Source organism: Pteropus medius, unplaced genomic scaffold (genome assembly GCF_902729225.1).
Source record: "Pteropus medius unplaced genomic scaffold, Ma_sr-lr_union100, whole genome shotgun sequence".
Lineage (NCBI taxonomy): Eukaryota > Metazoa > Chordata > Mammalia > Chiroptera > Pteropodidae > Pteropus > Pteropus medius.
This window is the reverse complement of record NW_024355327.1, coordinates 3,146,222-3,160,223: the sequence shown is the minus strand read 5'-3', so window position 1 is coordinate 3,160,223 and position 14,002 is coordinate 3,146,222. Positions and strand designations below refer to the sequence as shown.

Genomic DNA, 14,002 nt, shown 5'->3' with positions numbered 1-14,002 from the left:
CCCACGCCGCCATCCCCTCCTGTTCTCTCCAGCTCCCTACTTCTGCACGTCCCCTCACTCTGGGACAGGGTGACCTTCTTAAGTAGCCAGATATCTCTCTCCTAGCTTCCTTTCCCCGGGGCGGTGAGCACAAAGCGCTGCTTTACTGTACACCTTGGAGGCAAGCGGGAGGAGCGCCCTTTGAGGCGGCAGGGGGCGACCGTGTCCCGGGGACTCCAGCCGGGGGGTTGAGACGGGGCGGGGTTTCAGGGGGGCGGGGCGGCTGAGTGCGCAGGCGCGGGGCCAGACGCCTCGCGCGGCCAGGGGCAGGCTGCCACAGAGCAACCCCGGCCGCCGCTCCGGTAGCAGCGAGTTCGAGTCCCGCTCCCCCTCCGCTTTGGTTTTCGCTCCCTCAGCCCTTGGGCCTCCCGACGCTAGTCCCCGGCAGCTCGCTGCGCATTGCGCACTCCCCGCCTCTAGGATGCCGGTAACCGAAAAGGACCTGGCGGAGGACGCGCCGTGGAAGAAGATACAGCAGAACACGTTCACGCGTTGGTGCAACGAGCACCTCAAGTGCGTGAACAAACGCATCGGGAACCTGCAGACCGACCTGAGTGATGGGCTGCGGCTTATCGCGCTGCTGGAAGTGCTCAGCCAGAAGCGCATGTACCGCAAGTACCACCAGCGGCCCACTTTCCGCCAAATGCAGCTCGAGAACGTGTCCGTGGCGCTCGAGTTCCTGGACCGTGAGAGTATCAAGCTCGTGTCCATCGGTGAGTGTCCCGGCCCGGCCAGGCGCCGGCGGGTATACCATCCCTACCCCGCACCCCTGCACAATTCTGGGGCTCCCTGCCGCGCGCCCACATCACGACCTGCAGGCGCAGGCTGGATTTGCGCTCGGAGGCCGGGGGCGTCGGCCCCCGCGGGGGTAAGGCATAGGGAATGTAGGCCCCCTCCCTGGTGCCACCCACTGGGCTGCGACTTCGTGCGATATTTCTTGGCCGTGCACCCCGGCAATATGTCTCTGACGAGTTGTGGTTTGAGGTCTTGAGTTGGGGTAGCACGGGGAGAGGTGGGTTTGTGGCATTTCTCTGCGCCTGGGGTGCCCCTGAGGGAGCTGGGAGACTGAAAACCTCTGGTCTGCTGTCCCCGGGGGTGGGGCCCTATTCCGCTGCTCCCCAGAGCCCTCGGCCCGCAGCGCCCAGTTCGGTGCGCTCGGCGGTAGTAGGATGGGCGTTGGTTCAGAGGCTAGGGGAGGAGACCTGGGGTGGGACCGTTCTGTGAGCCTGGGGCCTCCCCGCCCAGGTGGGGAGCGGGACCTGGTACCCTCCCCCGCCGTCTCCGGAATGGGTGTGGGCCTGGAGGTGGGAAGGGGAGCCGCCGGGGGTGTGTCCGCCTCGCTCCCTCTGCTCGCAGCTCCTGCTGTGGGCCGGAGCTGCAGGGTGAGCCCGCTCTTCCCTGTGAAGTTATAATTTAGAGATGGTTGTGGTAATGGGAATTGCTGCCTCGTAGGGTGCCCAAATTAGTGGGCGCTGTGTGCCAACAGCCTTCTAGTTATCTCAGTCCTTACATATCCCGCGAGTTGGGCTGTCTTTTAGACCCATTTTACAGACAAGGGGATCCAGAGGATTAATTGACTTGCCGAAGGTCTTGGAAGTAGCAGGTTCCAACTGAGAATTGAAGGAAGTGGGTGACAATTAAAGGAGACTTTGCCTTCCTCTCCCCGCCTTGCCCCACACCAGGGTCTTCCTGAGAGGAGGGAGGGAGTTTGTGTTGGGTTCCTCTCTCCCTGAGGTGGGAGAGAAGAATGAGGGTGAGGTCCCCACTATGCCCTGGGCTAGTGGAGGGCCTCCAGGAGGGTCACAAGGCTGCTGAAGATGTGGGCTGTCATACAGAGCATGTGTCTATACAGCATGTTTGTGTGCAAAGAGGGATAGTGTGTGTGCACAGAGCGTGGGTGTGCAGAGAATGTGTGTGCCTACATCGTGTGTGTGCTCTGCCAGGTGAGCACTTTGTCAGTGAGGAGCTGGCTCAGGCCTGGGTCTAGGGTCTCTTCTTGAGGAAACCAGACCTTATAATGACCCCATTGATAGGAAGAAAGGGTGGTGGGTGTGGCTGCTGGGACTTTCTCCCTCATAAAAGGGGTTCCCTCTAGGCTGAATCTCCTCTGGTTTCTCCCTCTCCTTCCTCCACACCTGTCCTGGCAGGTAGGGCTGCTTCCTGGGCCCAGGCAGCTGCCACCGCCCAGTTAGCTTCCCCATGAAGAAGGTAGCTTCTCTGTAGAGTGAAGCTGTGGGGCATGCTGTCATTGTCTTTTGGGGGCCCATCTCCTTTAACTGGGGAAGGAGAACCTCAGAATTCTCCTGGAATTCTTTCTTTTACAGAAACCAGCTTTCCTTTGAGGAATCTCAAAGCCTGGCTGGGCTTAACTTGGATCCTTTCTTTGTTTTAAAATATGTATTTATTTAATTAACTGAACAAAGAAACTTAAAGTAAACCAGGAGTATCCAAACATGACATGAAATCTCTTTAAAAAAACTAAACAAAACAAACAAAAAAACCCAAACCACAACACCAGAAAACCCTGGACTGCCTAATTTACCAAGTGTTTACAGAGGCTGCAGCTGCTTCCAGCATGGCTTCCCATAAGTGCCCTGAGCTAGGGGGTCTCATTCTAGACTTTGTCTGGTCCCTTGCAGTTTTCTAACCTTCATGATTTCCATTCCTGGGCCATAGTGTCTTCCAAGGTCCTGACATTCCAGGGTTAACCTCTCCTTTCCTGATTGTGGGCTTGTAGGCTATTGGCAGTTTCTTGCTGTGGACCTCTTCTCACCACAAGTTACATTGTTTTATTTTCTTTTCTCCTTTTAAATCATTTTTTTGGATCTTATTCCCCAAAGTGGCATTCCTGGGGTCAAAAGGTGTGACCACATTTATGATTCCTGTCAGTGGCTCCCTGGTTGTTCTCCAGAAAAATCTCAGGCAAACAGGTTTTCCAGCCTCTGGAGACTGGAGGGAGATATGCCAAGGGCCAGGACTCCTGTAGGAGTAATGCCTGAGGCCTCTTCTTCCCTTTGCTTCTGGGGCTGTTGCTGGATAAGAGCCCTTCAGAAAAAAGGTCACATCCAGCTGGGACTTAAATTCAAGTATTCACTGCTTATGTTGTGTTGCTTTGTGCTGATAATGACACTAGCTCCAATTTGAGGACATGTTAATTGTGTTTTGTTGATCACCCCATTGATCATCACCTTGAATCCTGGAGTATAGTTTCCTTATTTATATAATGATCTTAGGGGAGTCTGGGAAGCTTAAGGGTTTGCCTCAGTCCTGGCCAAGTGCTTAGAAAATTGTTGCCGTTATAGTTGTGGTTGTTATTAGTATTATTATTTCTATTTAAAGATGGAAACAGGAGTGAAGTAACTTGCAGAGGTCACCCAGCTAGTAAATGGTGACTGGAACACAGTTCTGCCCAGCTGAAATTGAGTCTTCACTCATTTGCCTTCCAGTGTCAGAAATGAATAAAATACAGCCCCTCTCTTCTGAACAGAGAGCCCCTCTAACACTTTTTAAATCTGGGATGTTGGGGTAGTGGCTGGACACCCACACTTTGAGTCTCTGACCTGGAACAAAGCAGGGTTTTTAAGGTGGTAGGTGAGTGACAGGATTAATCCTCTGAACTGTGATGGTCCCACGAGATGAGTATCATGTTGGGAGGTGAGCAGAATCAGTTTACATCTTTCATCTTGTATTGAGATGAATTTGTTGAGGGAATCAAAATATTTTCTTTAGTTTCTTGTTATGTCCTGGGCAGTTCATAGTGAGGCCTCAGCATATTTAATTCTAGTTGCCTGCCAGAGCTGGCAGCTTTATTTACTTGTTTTTCCAAAAACCTTTCTAACATTGGGCAGCCCAGCCAACTTGGAGAAAAAGGGGTCTCCCAGCCCAAGAATGGCAATCAAGGCTGTCTAGAAGTTTGGGTGGTGTGTTTTGGTTTGATCCTTTAGAAAAAAAGGAATTCTTTCCTTTTCAGGGGATGTGGTCTGACCCTAATGTTTACTTAACGTGCCTGCGCCAGGCCAGTGCCCCAGAGCAGGCGGTGCATGTTCCCAAGACCTTAGGCCACTGGGCAGAGTTTCCAGGGTGGTGGGTCACTGTGCCGCTCAGCCCCTTTTCCTTCCTTTTGTCCCACCCTCACCAAAATAACATACAAATAATCCTAAATTCTAGTCTTCCTGAATTACCCAGTGAATGCTAGTGTATCTTTTAGGCAATGTAGTTCAGACCCAGAGAATGCTTAAAAAGTAGCAAAGTAGCATGTTTTATCGGAATGAACAATTTCAGGGCCATTTGCAACCAAGTAACACATTAGTGCTAGAGTTGGCTTTTGTAGTAAAGAACAAGGATTCTTGGTTCAGATCCCACTTGCCCCTAAGTAGCTATTATTAAGACACTTCTGTGCCTTGGTTTCCTTATCACTAAAATGGGGACAGTAACTACCTTGATAAAAATTAAACAAGTTAACATTTTTAAAAAGTGCTTGAAACAGTTTGTGGCACATAGTAAGTGCTATATGAGTGTTTGTTTAATAAATCAGGTGCTGTCCAATAATATTCTCAGAAGTCACACTGGAGGGTTTGTACACTGAAAGGAGATTTGAAATCTGTGCCGCTTCGGGGAGACCAGCTTGGTTGGCTAATGTTAATTCTGTTTGTTATAATGGGGTTATGGATTACCCTGAGAGTGCCCCCTCCTTGGAAGGGGATGACCTCTGGTTATGTTATGGTTGCCTCTGGAGCCCATTCACAACCAGCTTTGTTTCCGAGAGCTGGACAGGAGCTCCGGGTGGCTGGTCATTCCAGCCTCCCACCCCATTCAGGAATCTCTGGGCCAAATCACTTCCAGATGGCAGTTGGGCCTCTGCGGAGCTCCTCCAGCAACGGTGGAGCCAGCATGCCAGTCAGCAGCTGCCATTGTTCTTGGAGAGTCTGTGCTGGAGGGCTTTGATTTAGAGCCAAATTTTGTCTCCTGGGTACTCCCCCCATCCCTGCCCAGGGTTCTGGTTCTATGCTATGAGGCGGGTGTCACTGGTTAGTTGAGGATGGCAGCCTTGCTCCTTGGGCAGCAGATGTTCAGGCCCAGAGCCTTTGGGCCCTGCCCACAGTGGCTCTATGGCCAGGACGGGGGTACCACATCATCCTGATTTCTCTTCAGGTCAGCACATATTGGCTATACTAGATATAGACAAATGATTCAGGGTATGGGCCTGAAGCTAGACTGCCAGGATTCGTATCCCCTCTCTGCCCCCTAGCAGCTGTGCAACTCTGGTTCACTGCCTTAACCTTTCTGAGCTTGTTTCTTTATCTGTAAAATGAAGGAGAATAAAGTTCCTATCTTAGAGTTGGCTAAGAGCATTGTATTTGATTAGGTTAAGTTGTAGCATAATGCTGGCATTATCAGAAATATTATTGTGCTTTTGAACCCAAGTTTAAGACTTTGTCTTGTCTTCCATTTGTTCTCTGGCCAGTCCTACTGCAATCATCTGGTGTGTTAGCTATTCGTTTCCTTTCAGTTTAGAACCTCTGATGACGATGCCTCCCAAGATCTTTTCTTCCTTTCCTCATTCAACAAATGTATGAAAGACCTACTGAGCCAGGCCCAGTGCTAGAGCCACAGTAATAATGAGAGTCATGTCCTGACTTGCACAGACTGCTCAGCGTGGAGGAGAGACACATAACCAGGGAATGTCCTTCTCAAACTTTCAGCCACAACACAAATCACCTGAGGACTTGGTTAAAAATGCAGGTCTGATTCAGTAGGTCAGGGGTGAAGGCTGAGGTTCTTCACTTCCAACCAGTTCCTAGTTGCTTCTTTCTGGACTATGCTGTGAGTAGTGAGGATTAAGATGGGGAGGAGCACCTTCCTTCAGGCTGGGTGGGTTGGGAAATCTGGAGGGCTTCTTGGAGGAAGGGCTGGTTAAGTTGAAACCTAAAGCCTGACTAGAATTAGACAAGTAAACAGTTAGCTAGGTGAGCACTAGAGTAGCACAGTATGTCAGATAGAGGTCAGAGGGCTGGCTCACGTAAGGCCTTCTGAGGCTGAAGACAACCATCAGAGCATCTTCCTTGAGTGAGTTTGGGGTAGGACAGGTGAACCCAGGTGAAATGGATCATCTAATCTGGGAAGCTCTCAACTGTTGCTCCAGTCATTCTTTTCAGGAGCAATTTGTAAATATGCCCGTTCCTCATATATGTATACTTGTAAGCTATATACGTATACCACCATCAGTCTATATATTAAATATTGCTAAAGCTTAGTTTGTTTTTAGATGACACATCCAAATACAAGATCTGTTTTTTCTGTACTTCAGTGGATTATCCTGTGTGCCCTCGGGGTACCGTGTGCCCTATTTGGAGGCCCCCGAGGGGCCTGTGTTTCAGTATCTCCCTCACCCCGCCCCACCATATTGCTATTCTGCATTTAGTTTCATCTTTAGTTATCCTCGGTTAAGGAAGTGGATCTATAATTATAACACTTTTCTCCAATAATAAGTTGAACTAAATAAATAAATCCCGTGGAATGAGCCATTTCAATCTAAATGCATGCTGTTCTAACAATTAAAATTGCCTTTCACTCTGCTGGAAGCCATTTTACGTTACTGTTGTAAATCTAGTTATTCATTAAACATGCTCAATAATCATCAGATTGGCTCAGCTTATTGGATAATAAACAACAGTATTTTCTTCTTCTGGGGCTTGGGAAGTGGCCTTGTATTTTTAAAAGGTGCCTAGCTCACTTTTCTTGGGTAATTAAGTTCATGTCTTGGGAAAGATGATTAGAAAAACAAATGGTTCTCTTTATGACTAAAGTGATAAAACAGTAGGTGAGGGTAGGTAGGTATACCTGATATAAAGGATGGAACTATTGGGTATTTTAATCATGGCCGGTTAGTATCATGATTTCTTTTTTTTTTTACAAGAAAAATAAAAATCTGAAGTTGCTGCCTATCTTCTAAGAGCCTTAGAGCAGTAGCCTTAACTGTGTTCATTTGATAAGTTATAGTTAGATGGTTGCCATAACTCTTCTGCAAAATTTTCTGTTATAAAAATAATTTGATGAAATTTTATTTACACCCATTGTCTGATTACAAAATTTACCAAAGAACATTTGCTTTCCTGATCCTCTTTTGACCTGTGCAGTGGATTGTTCTCGGTCAAGGTTTTCTTGTATTAAAGCAAAGAGCAGTTTGTTTTTTTTCACTTTGTCAAGACTGACCACAAGATTGAATTATTTTGACAGAATGTTTGACTTCCTCCCTTTTCCCATTATCAATTGGCAAGGAGGACACTGTGTTCTGCCTGCATATTCCTTGGCTGTCCTTGGTACCAAGAACACACAATGATGATGCCATTTGTGTTTCAAGCAGAATAAAATGAACAGAAGTAAAGCAGTAGAAGTCTCTCACTACAACATATCTATTTACTTTACAAATGTGGAATCCAACTATGACATAAAAAAAATACAGCTTGATGCAGGCAGGCATCATGCCCGGCATGGGAAGTGAGGCAGATCTGAGCCTCAGTGACTGGAGCAATGTCTAGGTGTACACACCTACCCTCTAACACAATATCTAGCCTTTTCCCATGCCTGCTGGCTGCTAAGCATTGTCCTGAGTGCTTTACCTTTATTACTTTTAATCCTCGTTATGAACCCTGCAAAGTGAGTGGCTTTATATCTATTTCCTTTTACAGATGAGAATACTGAGGCTCATCAGATCGGCCTCATTTCACATGCCAGGCATGATGCTTGCCTGCATCACGCTGCATTTTTTTATGTCGAAGTTGGATTCCACATTTGTAAAATAAATATGTTGTAGTGAGAGACTTCTACTGCTTTAGTTTTGTTCATTTTATTCTGTTTGAAATTTTACCAATTTGAATTAGTGAAACTGAAATTTTCTACAAAACAAAACTTTTTATTTACTTATTTATTTATTTTTAACGCCTACAGCACCTGGTATTCCAAGGTGGTCTCCCATCCAAGTACTAACCAGGCCTGACCATGCTTAGCTTCCGAGGTCAGCCGAGATCGGGCGCATTCAGGGTGGCATGGCCGTAGACCAAAACAAAACTTTTTTTTGGCCCAGTTGCCTTACCTTTCCCAGCACCGTAGAGCCTCAGTTGTGTCCTTCTCTCCAGTTCTAGGGACATCTCTCTAGTTCTTTCCCTGCCTTTGTTTGGTTCCCAGAGGCAGTGATTTCACTGCAGGTCTGGACAGTAGGGACCAGCTGAGGGCAGCTCTGGGGGGTCGGACAGGGCTTTCTTTATGAGGCCTAGAAGCCAGAGGTGAGGAGGAGGTGCCCCTGGAGTGTCTCCTGGTTGCAGTCCTGTGTGGTTCACAGAGCACACCACTTGGGAGACGTGGAGGGGTTTGTTGAGACCCAGGTATGCTGGGAGACCCTTGGTGATAGTTGCCATTGGCACAGCTGGGCTCCGTCAGAAATGCCCTCACCCCACCTTTTCCTTCTGTTACTTTTTAAAATTAACTTGTGGAGGGTGTGTTGGGTGGTGTTTGCAGGTGAGCAGAACCTTTCTTTCCTGGCTGGCACTCACTCAGCCTTTGTCAGTCTGGCAGCCTTGGCACTAATCCAAGCTAGCGAGCCGACTCCCTGCTCATCTTCTAGGAGCCTTGTGGGCAGGCCCCTTACTGCGCACCACAGCACTGAGCTGCATGCTCCAGAGCTGAACTTATGGCCCCCAGGGCTTCTCCTGCAGCAGTCCTCCTGAGAGAAAGCTGGTCTGGCTGGCCGGCCCACTCAGTGCTCAGCTCCCCAGAAATCGCAGGGCTGGCTTGTTGAAAGGTTTGGGCGTTAACACAACACTCCTGTTCTCTCTCTCTGAAGGCCCTTTATGCTGGCATGAATTCCTTTTCTCATGGAGATCTGAAAGCTCTTTTGACTAAATGGGTCACCTTTCTGGGTATTTTCATAAGGCTGGTCAGCTTCTGCCACGCCAGACAACTTTTCTGGAATTTCCGTTCAGATATAAAGGCAACCAAAGAGGTTGGAATTATTTGGAACACAGTGTGGAATTTTGGCTTTTGAGCTATAGGGAAATGGGTGGGGATTTGTGGCAGAGACTATGTAAATTTGCTGCTGCCCATAAATTCAGATTTTTAGATTAAAAAAGGGTAGCAGCAGTCAGCTTTCCTTCTGACAAACAGGAATGGTGTTACTCTCAGCCACATGCTGCTTGTGACTCAGGCAGAGGCAGGCCTCCCATGGAGGCTAGGCTATGAAAGAATTCTCCATGGTTAAAATCAGATTCCTCCATCTCCCCTGGCCCCTCCCCCCCGCCGCCCCTCAAATCACGTTCTTATCATGCTGGTTCTGCACTGCTTGTGTGAATCACCTTGATTTCCTTGTATCTCACTGAAGTGATTTATCAGATATACCAGGGAAAACGAGAATTATTTCGTGTTCTATAGGCTGTTAGGAGCTCAACTGGGCCTAGTGTTTCATGCTCAAGAATAAAGTAATTGTTCCCTTGGTGGGGTAAAGCAGGTTAGAGGTTGAGGGGGGCAGACTCTGCCCCCTAGGGAACCTCAGGTGCTGAGGCCTTTGGACTCAGATCCCCGAAGGCCTTCCTGACTTGGTGGTTCCCTTAATTAAGTAGAGTTCTGGGTTCTATTTATAAGATTCCCCTTCAGAAGAGGCGAAGGTTGGAAGGTCAGGGACGTGCTCCTGGTGGGACAGGGGATTCCTCAGTGAGCTTCTGGCCATCCAGGGGCAGAACCCAGAAAGTGTTCTGAGAAGGAGGAGCCTTGGTGGATCTTGGCTGGCAGGCACTTGGGCAGTGGCTTGTTGCATTCCTTATCTCCAGTAAAGGAGGCAGCTAGCTAGCCCCTGGGGAATGCCTCTCTCTAGTTGGGGAGTCCTTTACAGGAAATGATCCAGGTGTCATGTTACACTTTCTGCAGGGCATGTATCTCTTACCATAATTGCCTTGCCTGTCCCTTTTTTTTTACTTGGCACTCTTGTTTGACATCCATGGGGAGTTATACTTGAGGTTGAAGGGGATGAGGCCCTCTCTTGAACACCCACAGTCTCCCCGCCACACACACCCTTGCCTTGCTGGTGCCATTCCATAGCTTACTGAGCTGTATTGCTCTCCTAAATCGCCAGTCTCGCTCTCCCACTGGATCATGACTGCTCCAGTGGCGAGTACTGTAACTCTTGTTTGTCTCTGTGGCTCTTAGCTTGGCATTTAATAGTTATTTATTTAATAAATTATTTATTATAGTGCTAAGTAAACAGAATAATAAATCTGGTACATTGATTTGTTTACAATATATTTGCTTTCAGAAAATACAAAATAGTGGTCCTTTGCAGCCTATTGTGAAATGGTCATTAAGTGTAGTGAACACCTGGGTCTGGGGGCCCAGTAAAACATTTAGTTTTTGGGACAGTGATGATGAACTTAAAGAACTCAGCACTTTATAGTCATTCTCTGAACATCTGTGATTTGCGTCAGCTGTTAGATAATGAGGCCTTTTCCAAGTTGTCTTTGAGGCTCAGAAAATGAATATAAAAGGAAGCCACTGAGACTTACTACAGTCACAGTAATAGTTTAATTAATAATAACGAATATATATTGAGCACCTACTAGTACCAGGCATTCTGATAAATGCTTTTCAATAATAGCCAAATGAAACCCCAGAGATATAGTTATTGTTGTAATCTGCATTATACAGACAAGGAAACAGGCATGCTCAGATCAGCCATATATGGCAGACTCTGACTCAAACCCTTGCCTGAGATTTTAATCCCCAAAGGTAAACCATCAGCTTATCATGTCTCTGAAATTTACTTCTAATAACTTTTTTTTTTTTTTTTGGACATTAAAACGTTATATTTGGAGTCCTTTGTAAAAAAATTTTAAGAACATAAAGAAATACAACTTCAAAACACATCGCCTGTGAAGACTCTTAATCGATCTCTTTCTACTTTTAGGGAATTTTGCTGCCTTTTGATCAGACTGGAAAAGAGAGAGATATATTTTCTCAGGAAAAAAAAAAAGAAACTGTGGACTGGAAATGTTTTGTGAAATTGTTTTGGTCATACTTCTGGTTGTAACAAGATTCATCCTTTAGTTATTGCTGAGCTGTGGCCAACATTAAAATTGGAGATCTTAGTTGAAGCTCATTATAGTTTGCAAGTCTCCCTTGGTCTAGAAATATGTTCTGGTCAGCCACAGGGTGGGAGTGTTCCAACCACTCTCTGTCTTTTAAAAGTTTTCAGGACCAATTTTTATTGGGATCGCCAGTGTCTCTTAATACTAGTTATTATGTTTGGTAACTATTGTGACCTTGCCTCATGGTTAGCCCAGGAAGAAAGTCATGTACGTTTTAGTCGCTCAGCTCCATTAGCAATTTAACTGTGTCTCAAATGTGCCTTTAACATAATGTAGTTGGGAAGCTTGGTTCACCCTTGCCTGCCTGGGAACTTTTAGAAGTCTGAAAATTACATGCAGCCCTCAGGTCTTCATGGTATTGGTTTTTTGGAGATGTTATTTCTTCAGCCTTTAGGATACCAGTCCCATGGAATCACCTTCTCTTGGCCTTGTTTGAGGCAAAGGAGATGGAATGGAAACTACTTCTGGATACAGACTGAGCCACCACCCAAGTGCACTTAAGAGTATGGGTCAGTTAGACCCTATTACTTACTAACTGGGAGACTTGGGGGCAAATTGCTTGGCCTTGCTGAGGTTCAGTGTCCCAGCCTATAATAGTACCCCACTATTGTTGTTGAAGATTAAATGATACAATCCCTATAAAGCATTGGGCCAGTCATTGGCAGAGAGTGAGTGCCCCATGAATGCTGGTTGTCACCTTTCTTCTTCACTTCCCCTCCTCCTGGACCTATGATGCCCCCCACTCCCAGGCTGGAGGAAGAAGTGACTTAATTATCTTGGAAGGGAAGAGGTGGGTGGGAATATACCCAGAAATTGGCCAAAGATGTTTCATACCTAATGGGCTGTTTTTAGAAGTTGATTTTGAGTAGGTATTGGGTAGGAACTGTGGGCCAGCAGCATTTCCTGGTCATCTGGCCAAGCTTCCTTTAAGGATAGAAAACAAGTGCTAATATTCTTGATGTCTTCCCTCACTTTCCCTTTTGTCCTGTTTGGCTAATGGATCTACTTTTTAAGACTATCTCCTTTGCCCTTCTTATTTTTTCTTTAACCCTTGCTTTTTGTCTCTTAGACTGTTCTTCATTCCCATTTCTTTCTTTCCTGGTATTGCTCTCATGGAAATGGTGGCTATAACACCATCCAGGTGATGTGCTTGCTTGTAGGTCTGTCGTGACTATGTCTTGAGAGCTGGCTGACCTCAGCCAGCTATTTCACCTCTAGGAGCCTGTCTTCCATATGCAAAATGTAATAAAATTCCCTGCCTTCCTGAGTTCTGAGGTATAAAGAGAATGTGCATCTAAAGCCTTTAGCGGCATGCCTGGTCATAGGAAGTGCTCAGTAAATGATAGCCACTGCTATTGTGGTGTTAGCATCAACATTATTACTAGGAAGCTCCAAACCTTTTTTAGGGCTTAATCAAAGAGGCTGTAGAGGAAGCAGCCATGCTGGAGGTGAGGCTGTAATGACTGCCTTGTGCACTTTCAGTCTGGAACAAAGAAGAGTATGCCAGCTGCTCTTACCACCCCCTCCACACACACAGTTCTCAAACTTGGCTTGTCCCTGCCTTGGCTCTGGGCACTGCTTTCTTGCTCTGCTATGTCCTGGCCCTTTGACATCTGGGATCATCATGGTGGGGCTGCCTATACCTAATCTGCCAGGATTTTTGCTGCCCTGGGTGTAGTCTTAAACCCAGCACTGTCTAACCCCATGTCCTGGAGCTAGTGACAATATTTTTACAGTAGTGCATGGAAACGGGACTCCTAGGATCACCCTGTACAAATAGCATGCAAGGTTGCTGGGCTGGAGTGACCAGAAGAGAGTGGCAACAGCAAAATCTGTGGCTCTTAAGACCAGAAGGGATGTGGGAGGTGGGGGTGGGGAGCATCATTCTCAGTTCTTTTCAGGGATACACTAGTCTTAGCAGTGCCAGGCCGAAGGGATCTGTCTGTGACTTATGTAACTACCTGTCTCCCTCAGTTGCCTCTTGAAGACAAGCTGCCTGCTTTTTCCTTGATTGGGCCAGATTTCAAATACTGCAGCCTTTTAGGGGAGTGCCATTTTTAGGTTGCTCTTGTGGGGACTGAGAACACCTTTCCCAAAGGTAGAATTTGTGAGGGTTTTACTTGAGTGAGTGACTAATGCAGACTCATGTTTTAACAACGGGAAATTAGTCAGCCTGGTTGCTATTTCCATGTGACAGGGCAAAAATTTAAACACTTGCACAATAGCTTTTGTTTCATCAGCTATTAAAGCTGACCATCAATTAGGCGTTATCAATAAGATCAGCAGGTGTTAACCGCTCTGATTCCGGAGACCAGTTTCTGGTCCTGGGAAAGTCCCAGAACAAGCTGGATTTGGCAAGATTGTGGGTTCCAGGCAGATGGCAAGACCCAGACACTGGATCTTAGTTCTGAGCCGGCTTCTACCATCACTGGTGCCTCGGAAAGAGGCCCTCTCTCAGCCTGTTTCCTCATCTGTAAAATGGGAGAACTGGACTAGATCTGTGTTTCCCAAACTTTTAGTCATTTGTAAAGGAGCCACTGTTTTTATTTTTACCATGTCCTATGGCTGTCTCTATTTCATTTTCGCTTAACGTTTCCCCGCTGCAGTTGATTCACTTTTAAAACAAATGTATTCAAAGAGGAGACTGTCACTATCATAACAGAAAAGCCTGTCACTAGGTAAATTGAAGGTAACCATAAATGTTATTAAATTCCAGCTAGGCTGTTGTCTGTTCTCAGTGGGAGGCCTACCCTGTTCCTTAAAAAGGAAAATTAGCCAGAGATAGAGAGGTGTTCAGAGTAATTTAGCACCACGCTGAGCCTTTCTCCCTGACA

The 14,002-nt window shown here is 46.8% G+C and overlaps 1 protein-coding gene and 1 pseudogene across 3 annotated transcripts in view; one reads left to right on the top strand and one right to left on the bottom strand.

The window, feature by feature from the left end:
• Nucleotides 1–292: 292 nt before the first annotated feature.
• Nucleotides 293–14,002, top strand: part of FLNB (filamin B) — a 130,508-nt gene continuing 116,798 nt past the window's right edge. For 2 of the 3 annotated variants that reach the window (XM_039858540.1, XM_039858539.1), the window contains exon 1: nucleotides 461–752. In XM_039858540.1, coding sequence (XP_039714474.1) covers nucleotides 461–752 — 292 coding nt within the window. Of the gene's footprint in view, nucleotides 753–14,002 lie in introns of all 3 variants that reach the window. The other variant, XM_039858538.1, reaches the window with a different exon arrangement.
• Nucleotides 7,978–8,096, bottom strand: LOC120599540 (uncharacterized; annotated as a pseudogene).